At 37.0% G+C, this 17,537-nt stretch overlaps 1 protein-coding gene across 1 annotated transcript in view; it reads left to right on the forward strand.

Annotated features, from left to right (window-relative positions):
• Window positions 1–15,520, forward strand: part of LOC117204022 — a 108,049-nt gene extending 92,529 nt beyond the window's left edge. Inside the window, exons 4-5 of the mRNA XM_033441012.1 lie at window positions 12,214–12,414; window positions 12,526–15,520. Of these exons, the coding sequence (XP_033296903.1) occupies window positions 12,214–12,414; window positions 12,526–12,875 (551 nt within the window). The 3' untranslated portion in view covers window positions 12,876–15,520. The remainder of the gene's footprint in view (window positions 1–12,213; window positions 12,415–12,525) is intronic.
• Window positions 15,521–17,537: the final 2,017 nt, after the last annotated feature.

Raw genomic sequence — 17,537 nt, forward strand, 5'->3', positions numbered from 1 at the left:
CACTGTTATCACGGGTAAACATACATACCGCTTGGCTCTAAACCCTCTCGTCGTGGTTCCTATCGCACGGTCTCGCCTCGCGGCTGTTCAATTAAACGCACCCACACGTGTACACAGACGCTCAACGTGCTCGTACACACGGAGGAAATTCTCCTTGCAAGGTGACCGACTGATTTTCCTGGTAATATCGAGTGTCCGAACGAGCTAGCCTCTTTCGTAAGAACGGAAAATTTCTCGTGTGCCTCGCTTGCGTTTTCGTGGGCTGCTACGATTATGCATACGCCGGCTCACGAAAGTATTCCGATGCCTATCGTAGACAATTTTTATGTTCACTTTATTGTACATGTATATTACAAACGATTTGCATTGTTAAATTATCAGCAAAATATCAGCGTTGTATTTTACCCGTTAAACGTTAGAACAAGTACTGCGAATATTTCTTATATTTTTACACGTTGAGCGCAGTCCGTACATTTTTGCATCTTTAGATTTCCTATAAATGCATAAAATTTGTAGGCAAGGAGAAGGTGGACGTAGAGGTTACAGGATATTTATTACGAACACGTAGTTAGTAGAAAATTGCTGTATAAATAGGAATAGTTATATTAAGCGCGTAACGAGAGTTAAATACGGCTTTATTCTATCTTTGACGTTTATTAATGGATCATTGACTGTTTAAATATTTTTGTCATCTCTGCGAATAAGCTTGTACTAAATACGTTGTAGTTTCTATATATTTTCAGACCTGTTTCAAGCTTTACCAATGCAATAAAATGTTTCGTGTAACACACGTAGCTATATCCATAAAAATGTCTACAAGTGTTAAAATACTTTCGCCAGCCTCTGTACGTTTTAACAAATTTCTTTTGTTTTCTACCTATTTTTAAGTTGCTTTTTCTTGGTTGCTTTTCTTTTTCCAGATAGTTATGTACGTAGTTTTTTTTTTTAAAGATGAAGCGCAGGTTTATGGATACGCATATATTTCAGAAAGAAATTGAAGATTTGGAAGTTAAATGCGTAGAAGGTAGCGTAGATGGAGCTTTGGTGAAGTTTGTTTGAAGATAAATGGAATTTCCGGGATTTGTTGTTCTTTATCTTGATCCCTCGGTATTTATCGTGGATTTATTTTTGAATTTCGCAGCTTCAACTTGTTGCATGCGAACTGCGTGAAATGTCGAGCGCGGACTGTGTGAATCGTGAAGCACAGAAAATATTGTACGGTGCGCGTAATATACGAAACAGACAAACCGCAGGAACATTTTTCTAACGTAGAGGTCCTGTTTAAAATTACAAGAATTCGTGGCGGTAGATTACAAATTGAGTAGAATCATAAATAAAAGTCTCGCCCCAGACACCATCTTATCATATCGAACTGTGAATAATAGAACGTCAATTTTTAAGAAGGTCGCGTGATATATCGAAAAGCTCACCTCTTCGTCTCGTCTTATCATATCGAGTCTATGGTAAACGAATTTAACAAAATTTTCACAACGGTAGATCGAGAAATCTAATGGCAGACGATATCCTGTCGCATCGAGCTTTTACCTACAATTTTACATTAGTCCTATACCAAGAAGCTTAATCCATGGCGCCATCTTATCATATCGAGCCTAAAGCAAGGGAGTGGCAATTTTGATCAAAATTTCGTGCCAGTAAACCAAGAAGATTAACTCGAGGCGTCATTTGATAATTTTGTACCTAAAACAGAGGAACCTCAATTTTAGTCAAAATTGAATTTCAACGTATCAAAAATAACACATTCCGGTGCCACCTTATTATATCGAGCTCAAGGAGGTATTCCCACTTTGAAGACGTCTTTTTTAGACAGTTTTTAAGAATACAAAATTATTATAATCACAAGTACGCTTGATTACGTCTCAAGAAGATACACTATAATTTTTATGGTACGATCATACTGTTACAGAAGATCAAAAGTTGCATGGGGTTAGAGCCAGGATTATCTCTGTCGTGTTGACTACTGATGACGCCATGTTGGCGTCACGTGCAATTTGTTTTCAAATGCCCTTGGAAATTCATTTGAACGTCGTTAAAAAAAGAAACAAAATCCAAAAGAAGCCTTTGCGTCGATTACTGGATGGAAGTGGCCTTCCATTGTGACGGAATTTGTTTTTTTTTTTAACGACGTTCAAATGCACGTCGTTAACAATTTGCACGTGACTCCAACATGGCGTCATCAATAGTCAACGCGACAGAGATAATCCTGGCTCTAACCTCATTCAACTTTTGTTTTGTTTTAAGTTTTCGCGATAATCGACAGATATCATGATTTTGGTTTTTCGAGAAACTATCGTGTCATGAGTTGCGCCAGCGCTACTGCAGTTCTTTTGTTCAGGGCTAACCTGAAACTTGAGAGTTAACGAGCTCGCGATAACGCATCCAGAAATGAAACGTTCGCACAGCTTTTGATACAGCCTGTATAGAAGCGCACGGGCGGCAAACAGGCACGTAGATCGAAAGGCAAACAATCAGAAGTTTACTGTCGGTGGCCGGCTTTCTCGTGCGCTACGCGTGTCGTTAAGTATGCGACACGTATGGTATACCTACACCGAGGCGCACGGTCGTAGAAAGGCCGTTTGAAGGACAAGGGTCATGTCTGACGCCGATATATATACGCGACACGGCCACTGCCTTTACTGCTGCTTACCTTTACCGTGCAATCGCTGACATGTGCGTGCGCCTTTCTTCGTTTCTGCCACACTCCTGCTCCAACTGCATATCACAGCGAAATGGTTCCACGAAATCTTTACACGAATATTAACCTTCGTAAAAGCTATCATAGGTGATAATTCAACCCGGTAAATGTTTAATTAATAATACAGATGATAGTGTTGACAATATATATCGACCGTAAAATCCAAGTCATCTCGAACATTAGAAATACCATATACGTATAGCGGCTACAAAAAGTACCACGTTATTGTATTCATTGTAGTATTTACATACCAATTGATTACGTTCAGTTGTGTTAGATTTCGTGCCGTTTAATGATACTTTCGTGTGACTATAAAATTTTAACGCCCTTACAGTGAAACATAGAACTTGACAAATGATAGAACACGCTTCATTAGAGAATAAATATATTTCTGTAGACACTGTAATAACAAAAATACTTTTACGTATAACTCGGGAACTAAGGCCAAGGTTATGCGTATAGAGAAAAATGAATCAGACCTTAACAACGTATTTTCAAGCTCGTGAAGATCGATAAGATGTCACCTGTTTTAAATAATCACCACCCGATGTTATTAAAATAGAGAACCGGAAAGATCTCTATCGTGTAATTATCATCGGAAACTGGATTTTTCCGAATACAGGCTGCGATACCTCTGGAGAAATGGCGCAGCTGAGACAAGTTCGTGACTCTTTTTTAAAAATCAGGGCGAGGAAAATTTAGCTTGTCGCCTGCGGTTCCACGGAGAATTTCGAGCGGAAAAAGATGCCTCTCGTATATTTACGATACGCGTTATCGCGCGAAGCAACAAGCACCACTATTAATAACAATTATATATCAGCAGGCCGGTACGCTATTTTCTTCGCATTCCCGCGATTCTTTCGTTCTCGATAGAGGCGCGTGTGCCGACTACGATCCGCGATCGCACGCACCGTGTGCATCGTGCGTGCGTACACGCGCGCGTGTATCACCAGCGCACCTACATACGTAACGTAGTTAGCCGGCTTGGCCGTGCCAAGGTTGGGAACCTTATCTAAGCTCAGGGTGTTTGACCCAACTGGGAAAACACATTAGCATTCGACGTCTTGCACTCGTCGTCACACGGTTGCACGCCCGATGCGCGCGATGCTTCATTCACGATCGGCCTCTGCTCTGGAATTACGAGAAAGTACGCAACTTCTCTTTTCTTTTTTTCTTTCTTTCTTTCTTTCTTCCTTACTGCGACTGCGTTTTGTAATAGGCGTGGTAAGGATAAAGTACTATGTATGGAGAGTTTACGATAAGTGTACAGTTGCTCGTGGAAATGTTCATGAGCTCATGAACGTTTTACGGAACACTTATAGTTCGTGAACACTTACAAACACGTTTCACGGATAGGTATGTTACGTGTATTGTACGAAATATTTTGCAATGTCGTTGGCACTAGAACGAAACTCGGTTATCGTAATTTTATTAATGAAAATCTGAAGTAAATTGGGGAAAATATATAGAAATTGTAGGATGTTTATTACAAGCGTTTATTTCGAAGAGATCGAAAAAATATTGAAGCAGTATGTTTGAAAATTTATTGCGATTATCTCGATCTCGGTTGCAGATCTTTTCGATAACAATTGAAGATACTTCGCGATAGCTAAATTCTGATACACCGCGTAACGAACTTTTTCGTATAGATTTATCTGTATATATCAAGTTTAATATTTTGTGATTGGAAATACGATAAAAATAAGCAAGATACGATTTGTTTCTTTCTTTTTTCAAAATTTTGCCTCGTCATCGGTTAAGAATCATTGGCCTGGCATCTGACGAGTATCGTCCACTTGCACTGTCGTTTTAACTTGAAACTTTTGATACGATTAGAGACGTATTTTGGCATTTCATTCTACTAAACCCGGCGTTGGAATTATTCATTAACGAGCGACGTTATCGATTATCGGCGTCTCTGGAATCAATTTGACGATCTTGACGAAGTCTTGATTGATTTTTTATATCAATTATCCGAGTTCGAACTTCCGTACAAACATTAATGTACAAATTTGTATAAATAATTGTACCAATGTTCTACGAGTATTTTCCTCGTTTTACAAACTAATTTACCTGTTCAATCGCTTTCGAAACTATCGTATATACTTGAGTTAAGTTTTCGTTACCTACAGTACCTACGCATCTCTTTCGATTAAAAATTACACGCAAAATATATCAATGTAGAAAGTAAATGGGGAAATTTTACGAATTTGAAAGTTCCGAATTGAAGAGGCTACAAATCAATTTATTTTTTCAAACGTTAGATATTTTGGTAGATAGTAAAGTGGTAATCTAATAGATACGATTACTATGATAGATTACGGAATATGGCGTTTCATGGCACGGATTCGTAGATTTATCGCCAAGGCTGTTTCTGTAGGTCGTGAGAATTTCGAAATATTCCACGATAAAACTCGATGATGCATTATCTGAGGCGGCAGCGGTTAGCCATATCGGCTGGAAGCATCATCTCGAAATCTGTGATTTCACGATTAGGGAAACGATGTGGACACAGTCTGACCGATACGGATAACCATTAATCCCGGAAAGCTTGAGAAACCAGAATCATAAAACCTCTGTTTTTAATCCGCCGATTAAGCTCCAGACAATTTTCATAGATAAGAATGAACCTTTTACGTCTGAGTTCAGTTTTGCTTCTTTTCGTAACAGCAAACTGATTAAATTTCAATCACCAGTATCATAATATATGAGATACGTGGAATCTGTAACGTTTAATTTCTTCAACAGATTAGTAACAAATTTGTATTCTTCTATAAAGAAGGATACATATAGATGTAAAAAAGGAAGGTCTATATCAGTAAAAACACTAAATGTTTAGCAATAAATCTGTTATATGTAACTCGTAATTCTGCACTGAATTTATGTAACATATCAATTCGTATTACCATGCATATACAAACCACAAGAAATGACAAAATCAAGCAAAACAACGATTTTCTAACGAACATTAAAACCATCGATATACACGGTATACAATGTGTACTATTATATACATTATTTATTATTCATGTAATATTACGATTAGAGCGATATGATGGAAACAGATAAGTATACGTAATCGTGTTTTTATCCCAATAAATAATAAATTGAATTTTCTCCACAGCGCCTTGCTTTCGGTGTTTCGAACGTGACAGCTGCGCTAACGTTCGAACGGACCGAGTAACATGAAATAATACACGCGCTATTCGAATATCAAAGATCACAGTTAATGTACAGCAGATTGTCGATCGTTCGAACAGGCCAATAAAACGGGTTTGAGAATCTGCCAAATTCTAGTCATCGAATTTTCCGCTGGTAATAGAAAGAATCCACGTCGGCCGTATCGATAAGTAATCAGGTTCAATTTATCGGATGGTTTTCGTCGACTTCTGGCAAAGATTTCTGCCTGGCCCCGAACTAATTTCGATGCCGCCACGTGCTGCTTCCTCTCTCGGCCTTCTCCCTTTTCTTCTTTGTCGTGCGCAGAATTTATTAGCAGTCGTTATTTACCCCCTACGAATCTTCCGCTGGTACCTACGGCAATGATTTACAGCCGGCCGTTTCTGCGAATTGCCACGCGAAACGTGCTTTTTATACCATTTCAATTTATTCCCGCGTCGCGACACCCTCGAATCGGAGCTTTCCGACCAGAAGAGGCTCGGCTATTGAAAATAGTCGCGTCGGGCGCGGATCACACGCACTTAATTGCGCTAAAAGCCATCCGTCATCCGGGCCGTTTCCCTCTTTTCTTCGCTTCGCGGAAAGACCCGCGTCCCTTCGTCGATATACAAAGTATGTTTCGTTCGCTCCCTTCTTATTTCGAAGAGAAAATGGCAAATGGATAATGCGGACAAGCGCGAATTAAAGGCGAGTTATAGCCCCCGGGCCTCGCTATACAAGAAGGATACGTTTTATTTGGCGAATGAAGAAAAATATGAAAACGAAGAAAAAAGGACAGAAAGGAATAATATAGTTTAAAGATGCGTACTAAAGAATTTGAAATATAGTCTAGCAGGAAATAAATTTTATTTCGTTTCAAGCGCCTCCTTCGTTCTTCCATAAAAAAGGTCCTGGCTAAACAAATTATAACGAATTCTAAATGTGAGGATGTTTGCTGCATCTGAAATAGTCTTCAGATGTGGCGAAAGGCAGAATCTACTGCGCTAGTTGCCATTCATGCACAGTAGCTAGGAAAATTATTTTTACGTGCTCTTATTTTTCAATGGAGCGCTTTTTTTTTAAATTAAATTCTATTATTTATATCCACCTTTCATTTTCGTGGTATTAAATTTCTAGTAGTCATATGAAAGTACGTACTACCGAATGATGCGAAACTTAGTATATGTGCTTGGACTTCGTTAACTAGCATATAAATGCTGTAATAAACAGAATGGTATGCAAAACTACATATCCACATAAGCAGAATTCATGTACACGACATTACGGTTTCATGGCCTCGCGAAGTACTAAATACACTAGCCTCCTTTCCCGTTGTCTTTTGCCAGACAATTCGCAACGCGTGATTCATAATCAATCGCCTAGGTGATTCGAAGCCCCCCTCAAATGGGTGCAGAAAATTTTTCTAACGGTTCAGAAAACCGTGGACAATCGCAAATCCACGAGGATCGACTCTTCCGTTGCATACCAATTGCCATGTATGTGCGGTAGCGATACAGCCAGGTGTTCTCACAAGAATGTGTGCAGAAATATGTTCCAAGACACGGAACAGTATCGTACAAATTACCTAAGGCATGGACACACAAGGTGTGGTCACTGAGCTGATTTTGAATGACTCAGATATGAATGAGTTAGATATTAAAATATAAGATTAGTTTAGATGTTCATTGAGGGGGTTCTATTCATAAAGGAGCGTCGGATAAATAATAAAATAATATTAATTAAGACGATTCAGTTAAATGATCGCGTGATGGTTACTATTTTACTTGCATGAAATACAATTTTAACCATTCAAGTATTCTTTATTGATATCATATTCCTTGAATATATTAATCCAATAATTATTGTTAATTCTGCGTTATTGAACTTTAATTGCCACCATTAAATTTTGGAAAGTCATCTTGGTCGATACACGTAGTTGATTTTTGAAGCTTTTCTATCATTATAATACCGTACTATATGTATATAACGTAACTAAAAAATTTATGTAATTCATACATAGCTTCACATTTCAACTTCTTATTACGAACACACACGTAAATACGTGCATTAACATTCAACAATTCATAAACATCCTATTTACTTATATCTGCTGCTTTAGTAGTAACTTTCACTGTTTTCATTCTTGTTCTTTCGTAAAATAATACCTGTAATTCCTCCTTTTACGAAAGACGCGATATTATTAAAATAATAGATACTTCGTAAATATGGATCTTTCCTAAAGAGAGACCACAAATTCCGAAAAACGAACGAAAAAGAATTTGCATGGAAGAAAGAAAATTCGGCTACAGTTGGCGGTTTAACGAACAGGGTTGAAGAAAGGCGGTCCTCTTTTAAACGGAAGACGGTCCTTCGAGTAAAATCGCTAGACGTATAATCTGGTTGGAAGACGTGAAATAATACAGCGTGAGTACACAAACGAGGACAGTTAACTGCAAGCTGCAACGAATTCCACAATTACTCTTTTATCGTGATCTTCAGAGTACCGACCAGAATTGCTTTATTACAGGGCTCAATTTGCTTTCAATTTTCCAGAGTCGCTCGCCGCATAAAAGACGCATGTGAATGTTCAATAGTATGTATCCGTTGCACGAGCTCATTAGCCTGTAATTTGTCAGGCTCTGTTGACAACCACACGCGAATTACAAAAAGAAAAAGGAAAATTGAAATTGATTATTTCGATATGAAATACGCGCGATATTTGTCCAGGTCTATAATGATATTTCCCATAATTGATAAACTTAAACGTAATAGTTCGAGGTTTAAATGTAAATAGCAATATTGAAAAGTTTGATAGTAAATTAGTTACATTCGAAACACTGCAACGAGGAAGTTATCGGGACTTGTGATTTTGCTGATGATCAATATTTCTGAGCTAAATATAGAGTTGAATAATACATGCAACGATAGAAATATCATCGCGATTATATTATGTATTGGTATTTAATAGTTCAGTCACGTAGCAGGATTTATTAACGTTTGTACGTGTGTAATTTGAAATTATTTTTCAATTATTTTCTTTTAATTCTCTGATTAATTTATTTTGTACTCTTCAAATTCTTTAATGTAATTTGTTTCTTAAGTAACTCAATAACATCGAAACCTATACAATTTGATAATTACAAATAAACAGTATCAATTAAATATAATATAAATAATACAGTTTAAGGAATGTTATCGAGTGTGTTCAAGAATTTTTAGAAAATTTTGTAGAAATTTATTTTATAGAATATCCTAATAAAATTATTTTATTGGGATACTCGTTTAAAGATATGATAAGAAGATAATATTTGTTGTAGTGGGAAAACAGAACCATGTAATAATATTCTATTGATATTTACACGATATCGTGATATTATAATACAGCTTATCGTATATTACGGAACAGTTTTATCACGTGCAATTAGCATATTGCATATCAAGGACAATTGGCCCATTCAGACATCAGAGTGTTTCGCCTCCGTGAATTAATTAAACTTGTGTAGTTTGCATACCACGCGAGATGGCGGAACACAATTCGAAAATGAAACGTTTCGTGCCAGAATTTTATGAATAATAAAATTTCCCAAATAATGTGAATGCTTATTAAATTATCTATTTAATCGAACAGTGGACTACATACAAGAAATATTTACAACGTTAGTTTTATTCGAAAGCAATTTATATGCAATGAAGGTATAATATTGTTAATGAGATTTCTTTTGATAAAAGCTTAAGCACGAAATGATATTCAAAATCATGTATTTTTAAAAACTTCTAAGATAAGAAGCTACAGTAAACAAAACTGTATTTTCAATTTCGATGAAACATCGATTTTCAAAGAGCGATAAATCTGCATCGATATTGCCATACGAGCATACGTAGAAAGAAAACGAAGTAATAAAAGCTTTGAAGAAACACGAGTAACGTTCAATGAGAATGGCCTTAAGGTTGGAGACACGTGCGTCAGTTCTTAGACGAAGCGCCATGGTTGAATGGCGCGAGTCACGGGTTTGTCGAAAACGGTTAAAAGCTGGCTGTGGACGATCATAGATAGACACGAAAATTCGTGGTTCGCCACAACGACGACCACAACGACGTCGACGACGACCACGACCACGAAGGCGACGGCGGCGGCGACCGACGACGCGACAAGCGTCCTTGCTCCAACCACTCGTGCTACTACCGATGACGTAATCGTCGCGATACCCCGCAATCTTGGCGCCGCGGTAAACTCGTAATATCTATTTTTATCTGGTGGAAGCAGGGGCTCCGCCCCGTCTCTTCACTCCTCGCACTCACAGCCACACTAGGACGTAGTCTTCGACACACCCGTGTTCCACCGCCTCTCTTCTTCCTATTCCTGACTCTTAACCTCTAAATTCAGCCTCCGCGCGGAATGACCAGTCTCTGACCAACTCGTCATACTCGGCTACCATCCTTCTTGTTATCTTCACTTCGCCTTTCTTCGCTTCTTTCGCTCCTCTTATCGTCTGACATGCCTCTTGTCAGTCTTGTCGCAAACGCTCTGGTAAATTAAGTTCGTCCCGTGACGACAAGATCATTCGATTCGATCAAAATTATGCAGCGACGATTAAACGCGAATTACCTACTGTCAAGAAGTCCACGATAAGTTCGCGGATCCGTTGAAAGATGGCGTAAACACGTTCCTGATCGGGAACGGGTTAGGGTAGGTTCGGACGCCAACGTCGTCGCGGCGACACGTTAATTATAGCAAAAAGTTACGATCGATTTATTGGTCAGGCCGTTCGTCCTCCGCCGGTCTTTTGCATATTTAAAAGCGTTTTCGATGTTCCTTTTTAAGAACGTCTGATAAAATGGCGCCAATCAGCTCCACCTGTAGTACATCGTTTTATCTGGGTGCCAGTATTCGATGTCCCCATGAATGTCGACCGGTATCATTAATCATCGGTTAAAACGAAGCAAATAAACACGATTTGGTCAATTTTTGCGATAGCTAAATCGGGTATCACCGAACGATAGATGAGCTCTTTACGACGTCTTTTATCTGGATTATTGAAAATAACGTAGAAACTGACTAAGTAAATATTTTTTCGTTGAAAACGGCTTTTAAGTCACGTGAAATAAAAATTCGATTTTTCTATATATTTAGAGACTTTTCGCTACCAGATCTGTTAATATTAAATGCAAAGTATTGAAAGCAATTTTCTTCCTATATATCTAACACGGCATCTACTTCGCATACTTATATACATGGTTATTGGCGGCGATGATGAAAACTTAAAAATATTATGGGGATCAAATTTTTTTATGTGTATAACACCGTGTCTCTCGGATAAAACTTTTGAAATTTATTTATTGTCGCTGAGATTTTCATCTAGAGTTTCTTTAATCTGGTATTTAGAACGAGATTTTCTATATTTAGGGCAGCCCAACAGTATGTTTATTTCGATATCAAAGCAAAGAATCTGGAAATCAAAAAGAGGTCATAATTTTGATTTTAGGAATAAATTTAAATATCTTTGTATCTATATTTAAAATGAAGTATAATTTATGTTTGTGAAAAGATTTTGACGATTTTGAAGTTGACAAGTTGAAAGTTCTATGGCCGTATCCTATCCCATAAATATATGTAACTCCTGGCTTTCTGCGTCGTAGCAGATTCTTTCTCCTTTCTCCGTCTACTCTCTTGTCTACTCTCGAATCTGGCGCCATCGTCCCCACAACGGTCGGCGAGACGCGTGGGACTTTCCGGCGACAAGTCCTTTATGATACCGCTCGTACGCCCGCAGCCTCTCACCGAGCGAACACTTTTACCAAGAAAGAAAGACTCCTCGTTAATGACAGATCTCATCTCGTTTCGAGGCATGCCCGTATCGCAATTCGTGGAAGTTCTTCATAAAAACGGTAGATTAAATTCTTTGATGCCCACGCTATCGAGAACTTTCAATTAACAAACTTACAGTCGTTGGATACAAGTTCCTTTTGGTTCGTAAAGATGAATTAACAAGAGAAATGATCGTTATTAAAATTGATTCTTTATGGCAATATATACTTACCATGAAAATACACTTGATTTGCATGTCATGCCGTTAACATTGTTTTTATGTATTTTATGTATGTTTTGCAATTAATATAAGTTTACATTGGAATAAGATATAGTGGTATAAAGGATGATTATTATGGTCCTTCAATTTATGATTTCTTAAGTTTAATTGGTACATCCTTATAAACAGGATAAGGTTGAAAGTCGTGCATTAAGTTATCTGTGTTTTATATGGTAGTTACTAGAAATCATAGTGATGATCAGATCATGGTAGTAATTATATATAATTCATAATAATTCTTCTTATCTGTTACAGGTGAAACAGGACAAAAGGAATGGTGTACATTAGCATATTGGGAATTGGGTGGTAGAGTGGGTCGCCTCTACCCTGTAGAACCTTCAACAGTAAATGTGTTTGATTCCCTCCATGATGGCGATGGCCTTTGCTTAGCAACATTGGCTGAAAATCATGTTGCACCGCCTGCGGTCCAAAGAACAAGAAGCAAAATTGGTCTTGGTAAATTCCTTTTATTTTATTAGTAGTACATTACTGCAAAAACATAGAGATATATGCCAGTTAAAGAGAAGATCTTACGGGAAATAAAGAATCTGAATTATTTATTTGCAGGTTTAATGCTTAGTCAAGAAGAAGATGGTGTGTGGGCGTACAACAGATCTGAGAGCCCAATCTTTGTGAATTCACCTACTCTGGATGACCCGGAGTCGAGAACACTACTTGTCTATCGTGTACCTCCAGGCTTTTGTTTGAATATTTTCGACCGTAATAAAATTCTACAGCTTCCATATAGCAGCAGTACCACAAGAACGAGCAATCAGGCTTCAGGCTTTGCCTCTGGTCCTGTTGATATCAACTCCGTCCGCATCAGCTTCGCCAAAGGCTGGGGACCCAAGTACTCAAGACAGGAAGTCACCTCTTGTCCATGTTGGCTCGAAGTACTCCTAGCACCATGCAGGTGATCCCTACAACTCATTACGAAGGTATACAGTCTCGTCCGTTCGCGCCTCTTCTTCCTCCTCGTCGTCCTTCAAGAGGACCGATCTGTGAAACTGACGCAGCAACGACGAAGCTCCGTCCCAAAGGCTGCCAACGGATACTCATACGATGTGGATCGCCGCCAGCAGTCTTACCAAAGTACGCCGCCATACATCCAGGAACAGCGTCGTTTTATTAAAACAGGGAAAAACGAGAATCATTTGACAAGAACGTTTTATATTCTTGTGCCTACGAACGGAGCATACACAGTTTATACGTGGTACTCGATTATCATTAATTTTGTAACTCGACTATATTGTATCGCAATATTCTTCTTGATCGGTCAATGATACTGTTGTACTTTCTTGATAATGTTAAATGAGATTTTATAAAAAGTGAGGCGGTGGTTTTCCGCTAGGTCTAGTCAGTGGTAGTTAACGTTTTTAGGCTTGACGTTAATATGCCTTGCATTAAGAATAACATAATATAAACAATATTAACTAAAGTCAGGGAAAGTGCGAGAGTAAAATTGACGTGTCAATACAGTCGTTTTTCATGGTATTGATCATAAGTTTTAATGTTTGTACTGTCTGGCCATGTCCTCGTTTATGATTAATCATTGTACTGCAAGGAAGCAGAACCTTGGGCTTCCGATAAGGTCTAGTCAATGGTGTTTGAGAGTAAGAAAAGCTCGTTGATTGCATGGATTTTAAAATCTATTTAAATTATCAAGAAACGAGAACACTGCCAACAGAATCAAAGGAAGTACTTAGCGTTTTATGTTACCTTCAAAAAGACTTTTACTTTAATAATGAAACTAATATTATTTGTAGTATAAATTTCCTGCTTTTAGATTGAATTTAATCGAATACGAGAAAAGGTTTGTTGGTTCAAAAAATAATAAGAATTCACTCGATTTGAAGATATCTTTGTTGGTTCATTGATTATTTAATTCAATGACAGAAGTCCCTAACCAATCAATAGCGGAATTAAACACGTAACTTTTGTAAGAAGGTCACAAAACTTTTCTCAATATATTTCCTTATTTTTATATATTATAAGACGGTATTTCAGCGCTGAATTGTATAATCTTGTAATGAAGTTTCATCGATATTCAAATGTCGTGTACCACGAGTACTGTAGTTGTCTCCGATCGTCGTTCGGTGCTGTACATACATATATGTACATACACTGTGCCTTCTCAGCTTCCTTTGTGGTGCAATGCACGAGTGATAGAACGAATGTGTGTGTGTATGCGTGCGTGTATCTAAGGAAAGCGAAAGAAAATGAGAGAACTCCGCGTGCCAGCTACGTTTCGCACCAAAATGCCCAAGAGCTTCATACTGCAGTAATACGATACTGTGATAAAAGTTCGAACCAGGTCTCTTTTTTCCTTCCTTTTTTTTTTCGGACGCGTTTATGAAGCACCAACGATAAACTAAAAAAGCAATCAATGCGTTAAAATGTGTATATATACGCAAAGAGAGACAAAACGCATGCTTAATAAACAATAGTCCATAAACTCGAATCTAGAGGAAATGTTAAATTTATATAAAGAAGTACCGTTTTCTCGTTTAATTTTGTACAGTCTTAAGAGTAAACAAAACTAGTGTAAGTGAGTGGAGTTTTACAAATTTTATCGTGAAAAAGTCTTCATTAAGATCCGCCTCCAAATCCGAATGCGTATAGGGCGTGAAAGAAGAGAACTCATGTATGCAGGTTGAGCGGTTTGCGCATAACAAAAGTCGAAAATACATGACTGTAAGAGAAGGAAGAGTGTGTAGAACGATGATGATATGTATGTGCATACGATTTAATATGTACCACCAGTCATACGTATTCATTCATACGCATACGTAACACAAGCATCTATAAAACACAATCGACTGATCGTTTCTTCTTTTCTTTTTTTTTTCGAGCCGTTAGTTACTTTCTTTTTCGTACAGCCGTTTTTATCGGTATAAAAGCGTACACATACATATGGATCGTGATCTATTGAGATACGATCTTGTGTGACACGCCGAACAATAATATTGTGATGCGTATATTGTCGCTTAAATGTTATATATTAATATGTATACGTATGTATACAGAAATGTTTATAGGTAGCTAGCTATATCTATTGCAACGGAGTGATTCTCTGGCCTGTATGTGATGTTAGAAAATTGGCACTCTTAAGAATACATAATAACCGTAGTGTCGTTCTTCGAAGTACCGTTACACAAAGAAAATGTTAATCTCTTCGGAAGAAACTTTTGTAAACGACCATAACCATGAGAATGTATTCTTGATACGCCATGCGTATAATCATATCGCGTACAGGCCTAAGAATCGTCATGATGAAAATTGTAACGGCAAGAAGGAAATTTTTTGTCGAAAAGTCGTCCATCTCGGACAGGTACGTTGCTTTTTATAGTCTTTTTTTGTCGCGGTTCTAACTTGCTGTTATAGTCGAGGTTGGCTCATCGCTGGAATTGAACCAAACGCGTGCGGTCAGTCTGAAAGCGATTGTTCGAAATGATCTTCACGTAAACATGGAACGCAATAACGGTGGTCCATATAATTTGTATAAATATTTTATTTTCTTTCGTAAAGATTCGATTAAAAATAAGTTTACTTATTTTGTGAATTATATAACCTCATTTTGCAAGTCAGAAAATAAGTATTCTACGTTGACAATCCTTTGCAAATTTTTTTCGTTATAAACAGACGACGAACGATTTGGTCGTTCCTACTCGTTGATTATAATACCAAGACACAGTCGTTCCCACAGCATTACGCCAGAAAAGGATGTATAGTTAACGGTGTACTTAACGATATTTTGTAATTGAACGTATGCAAGTTGAAATTTTGCTAGACTCGGTCATAATCGTAGTCTTGTTAAAATTAGGCGACGATTGTTAAAGAAAAGATATACATCTTAACGGGCGAAATATTTATTCGTAATCTTCTCAGAATAAATAAAACGATTAGTTTGTATATAAAAAAAAAAAAGGAACACAAAATGTAACATCCTTTGATACCTACATCTTGCTTTATTGAACGAAAAATCGATCGATCGTTCGTTAAAAATAATTTCATTTTCACGTCGTTCATTTAACACTTATTACTAATTATAATATATGTATATTGTAAAAGTTGTTTATTATAAATTATTATAAATTTATTATAAATTAACGTCTTGAATAAGACAAAAGGTATTGTATTGTCGATAAAAGACCAGTTAAGCCGCGTTTAAACCTATTTCTCGGATCAATTCATATAGCAGCATGGATAATATTCAAGTACATATATACTTGCGAACGTAATAACGGTGTGAGCGACCTCTGGAGCGAATGAAGTTTGGAATATTTTGACAGATTCGTATGGTACGTTACGACGCCTTAAGTAACACCATGAGCAATATTTGTTCCATTCGTTCTATCGTTCTGTTTCTGTCATATTACGTTCGTTCTGTTCTGTTCTGTTCTTTCTATATTTAACATCTCTTTCGTATCCATTTTCGTGGAACCAGTTGGTTATATATTTACGCGATAAACATAATGCAGTTAGTGTCAGTGTTTTGAAAATTGTGTTTGGTCATCTATCATCGGTAGAACTCGACGAATGGCGTTCAGCTAATTTCGTAAGTATTCTTATGAAATTTTGAGGGCACACAACATGTCTTATGCTATTTTCTGGTTTAATGTGCAAATTTTATTATTTTCACGGCACTCATTTTCATATCAACTATACCATTGGTTAATTCTTCTTAGCTTAAAAATGTTGGTCACTTCGTCTAGATATTTGCAAATAATTTGAATATATTTCATGTAATTGATATACTTCTGGTAAAAATATTGAAAATATTGGCCAACAGAGACAGCTTATATATACCTATCATAAATACGTTTTATTTACTATACAGTTTTATATTTATGGAAGAAAATGACGAAATTAATTGCTTGATTTTCTTTTCTTTCGAAATATTTAAGATAATTAACGACGCTACCTGCTGCAATTTTTTATCGATTCGTTTCTACATACAATTTTTCTTTTTTCTCGCGGTAAAAACTAACTTATAAGAAAAAATTTCGTTCACAATTTATCGAACACTCGTAATTCTAATTTTATTAAATTCCTTTTGCAAATCATAGGTGTTTAATTTACTTCGAAACTTTGTTATAAAATAACCTTCAAATAAAACAAGAGCGTCGTTGTGATACGTATCAAGATCGAAATATCTGTCATTCAAAAGCTCCAGTTTACTATTTTCGAATTCTGTGCAAAATGTGTCAAGTTCCTCATAGCTTTGTAGTGAACGTAAAGCAATATACGGATCTAATGGAAACATTTACGAATATTTAATCAACAAGTGAGACAACGTATTTTGATGTGAACCATATAAAACTATATTTCAGCATTAACTGCCATGCTACTTGTATTCGACCACTTTGTTTCCTATTTTAAGGAAATCGAAATTTTTGAAACAAGTTTTTGATATTTCAATTAGATAGTCAGTGCATTGAAATATTCAAAAATTTACTCGTAATGCCGCAGTAATTAAAAAGAAAACGGAGAAATACTTTACAAGGTAGTTGCAAGTACAATTATAGTTATATATATAGCATGTAACGCTTCTCGAAGATATACCTGCAGAGTGGGCC

Source organism: Bombus bifarius, unplaced genomic scaffold, assembly GCF_011952205.1.
Source record: "Bombus bifarius isolate JDL3187 unplaced genomic scaffold, Bbif_JDL3187 scf7180000007977, whole genome shotgun sequence".
NCBI lineage: Eukaryota > Metazoa > Arthropoda > Insecta > Hymenoptera > Apidae > Bombus > Bombus bifarius.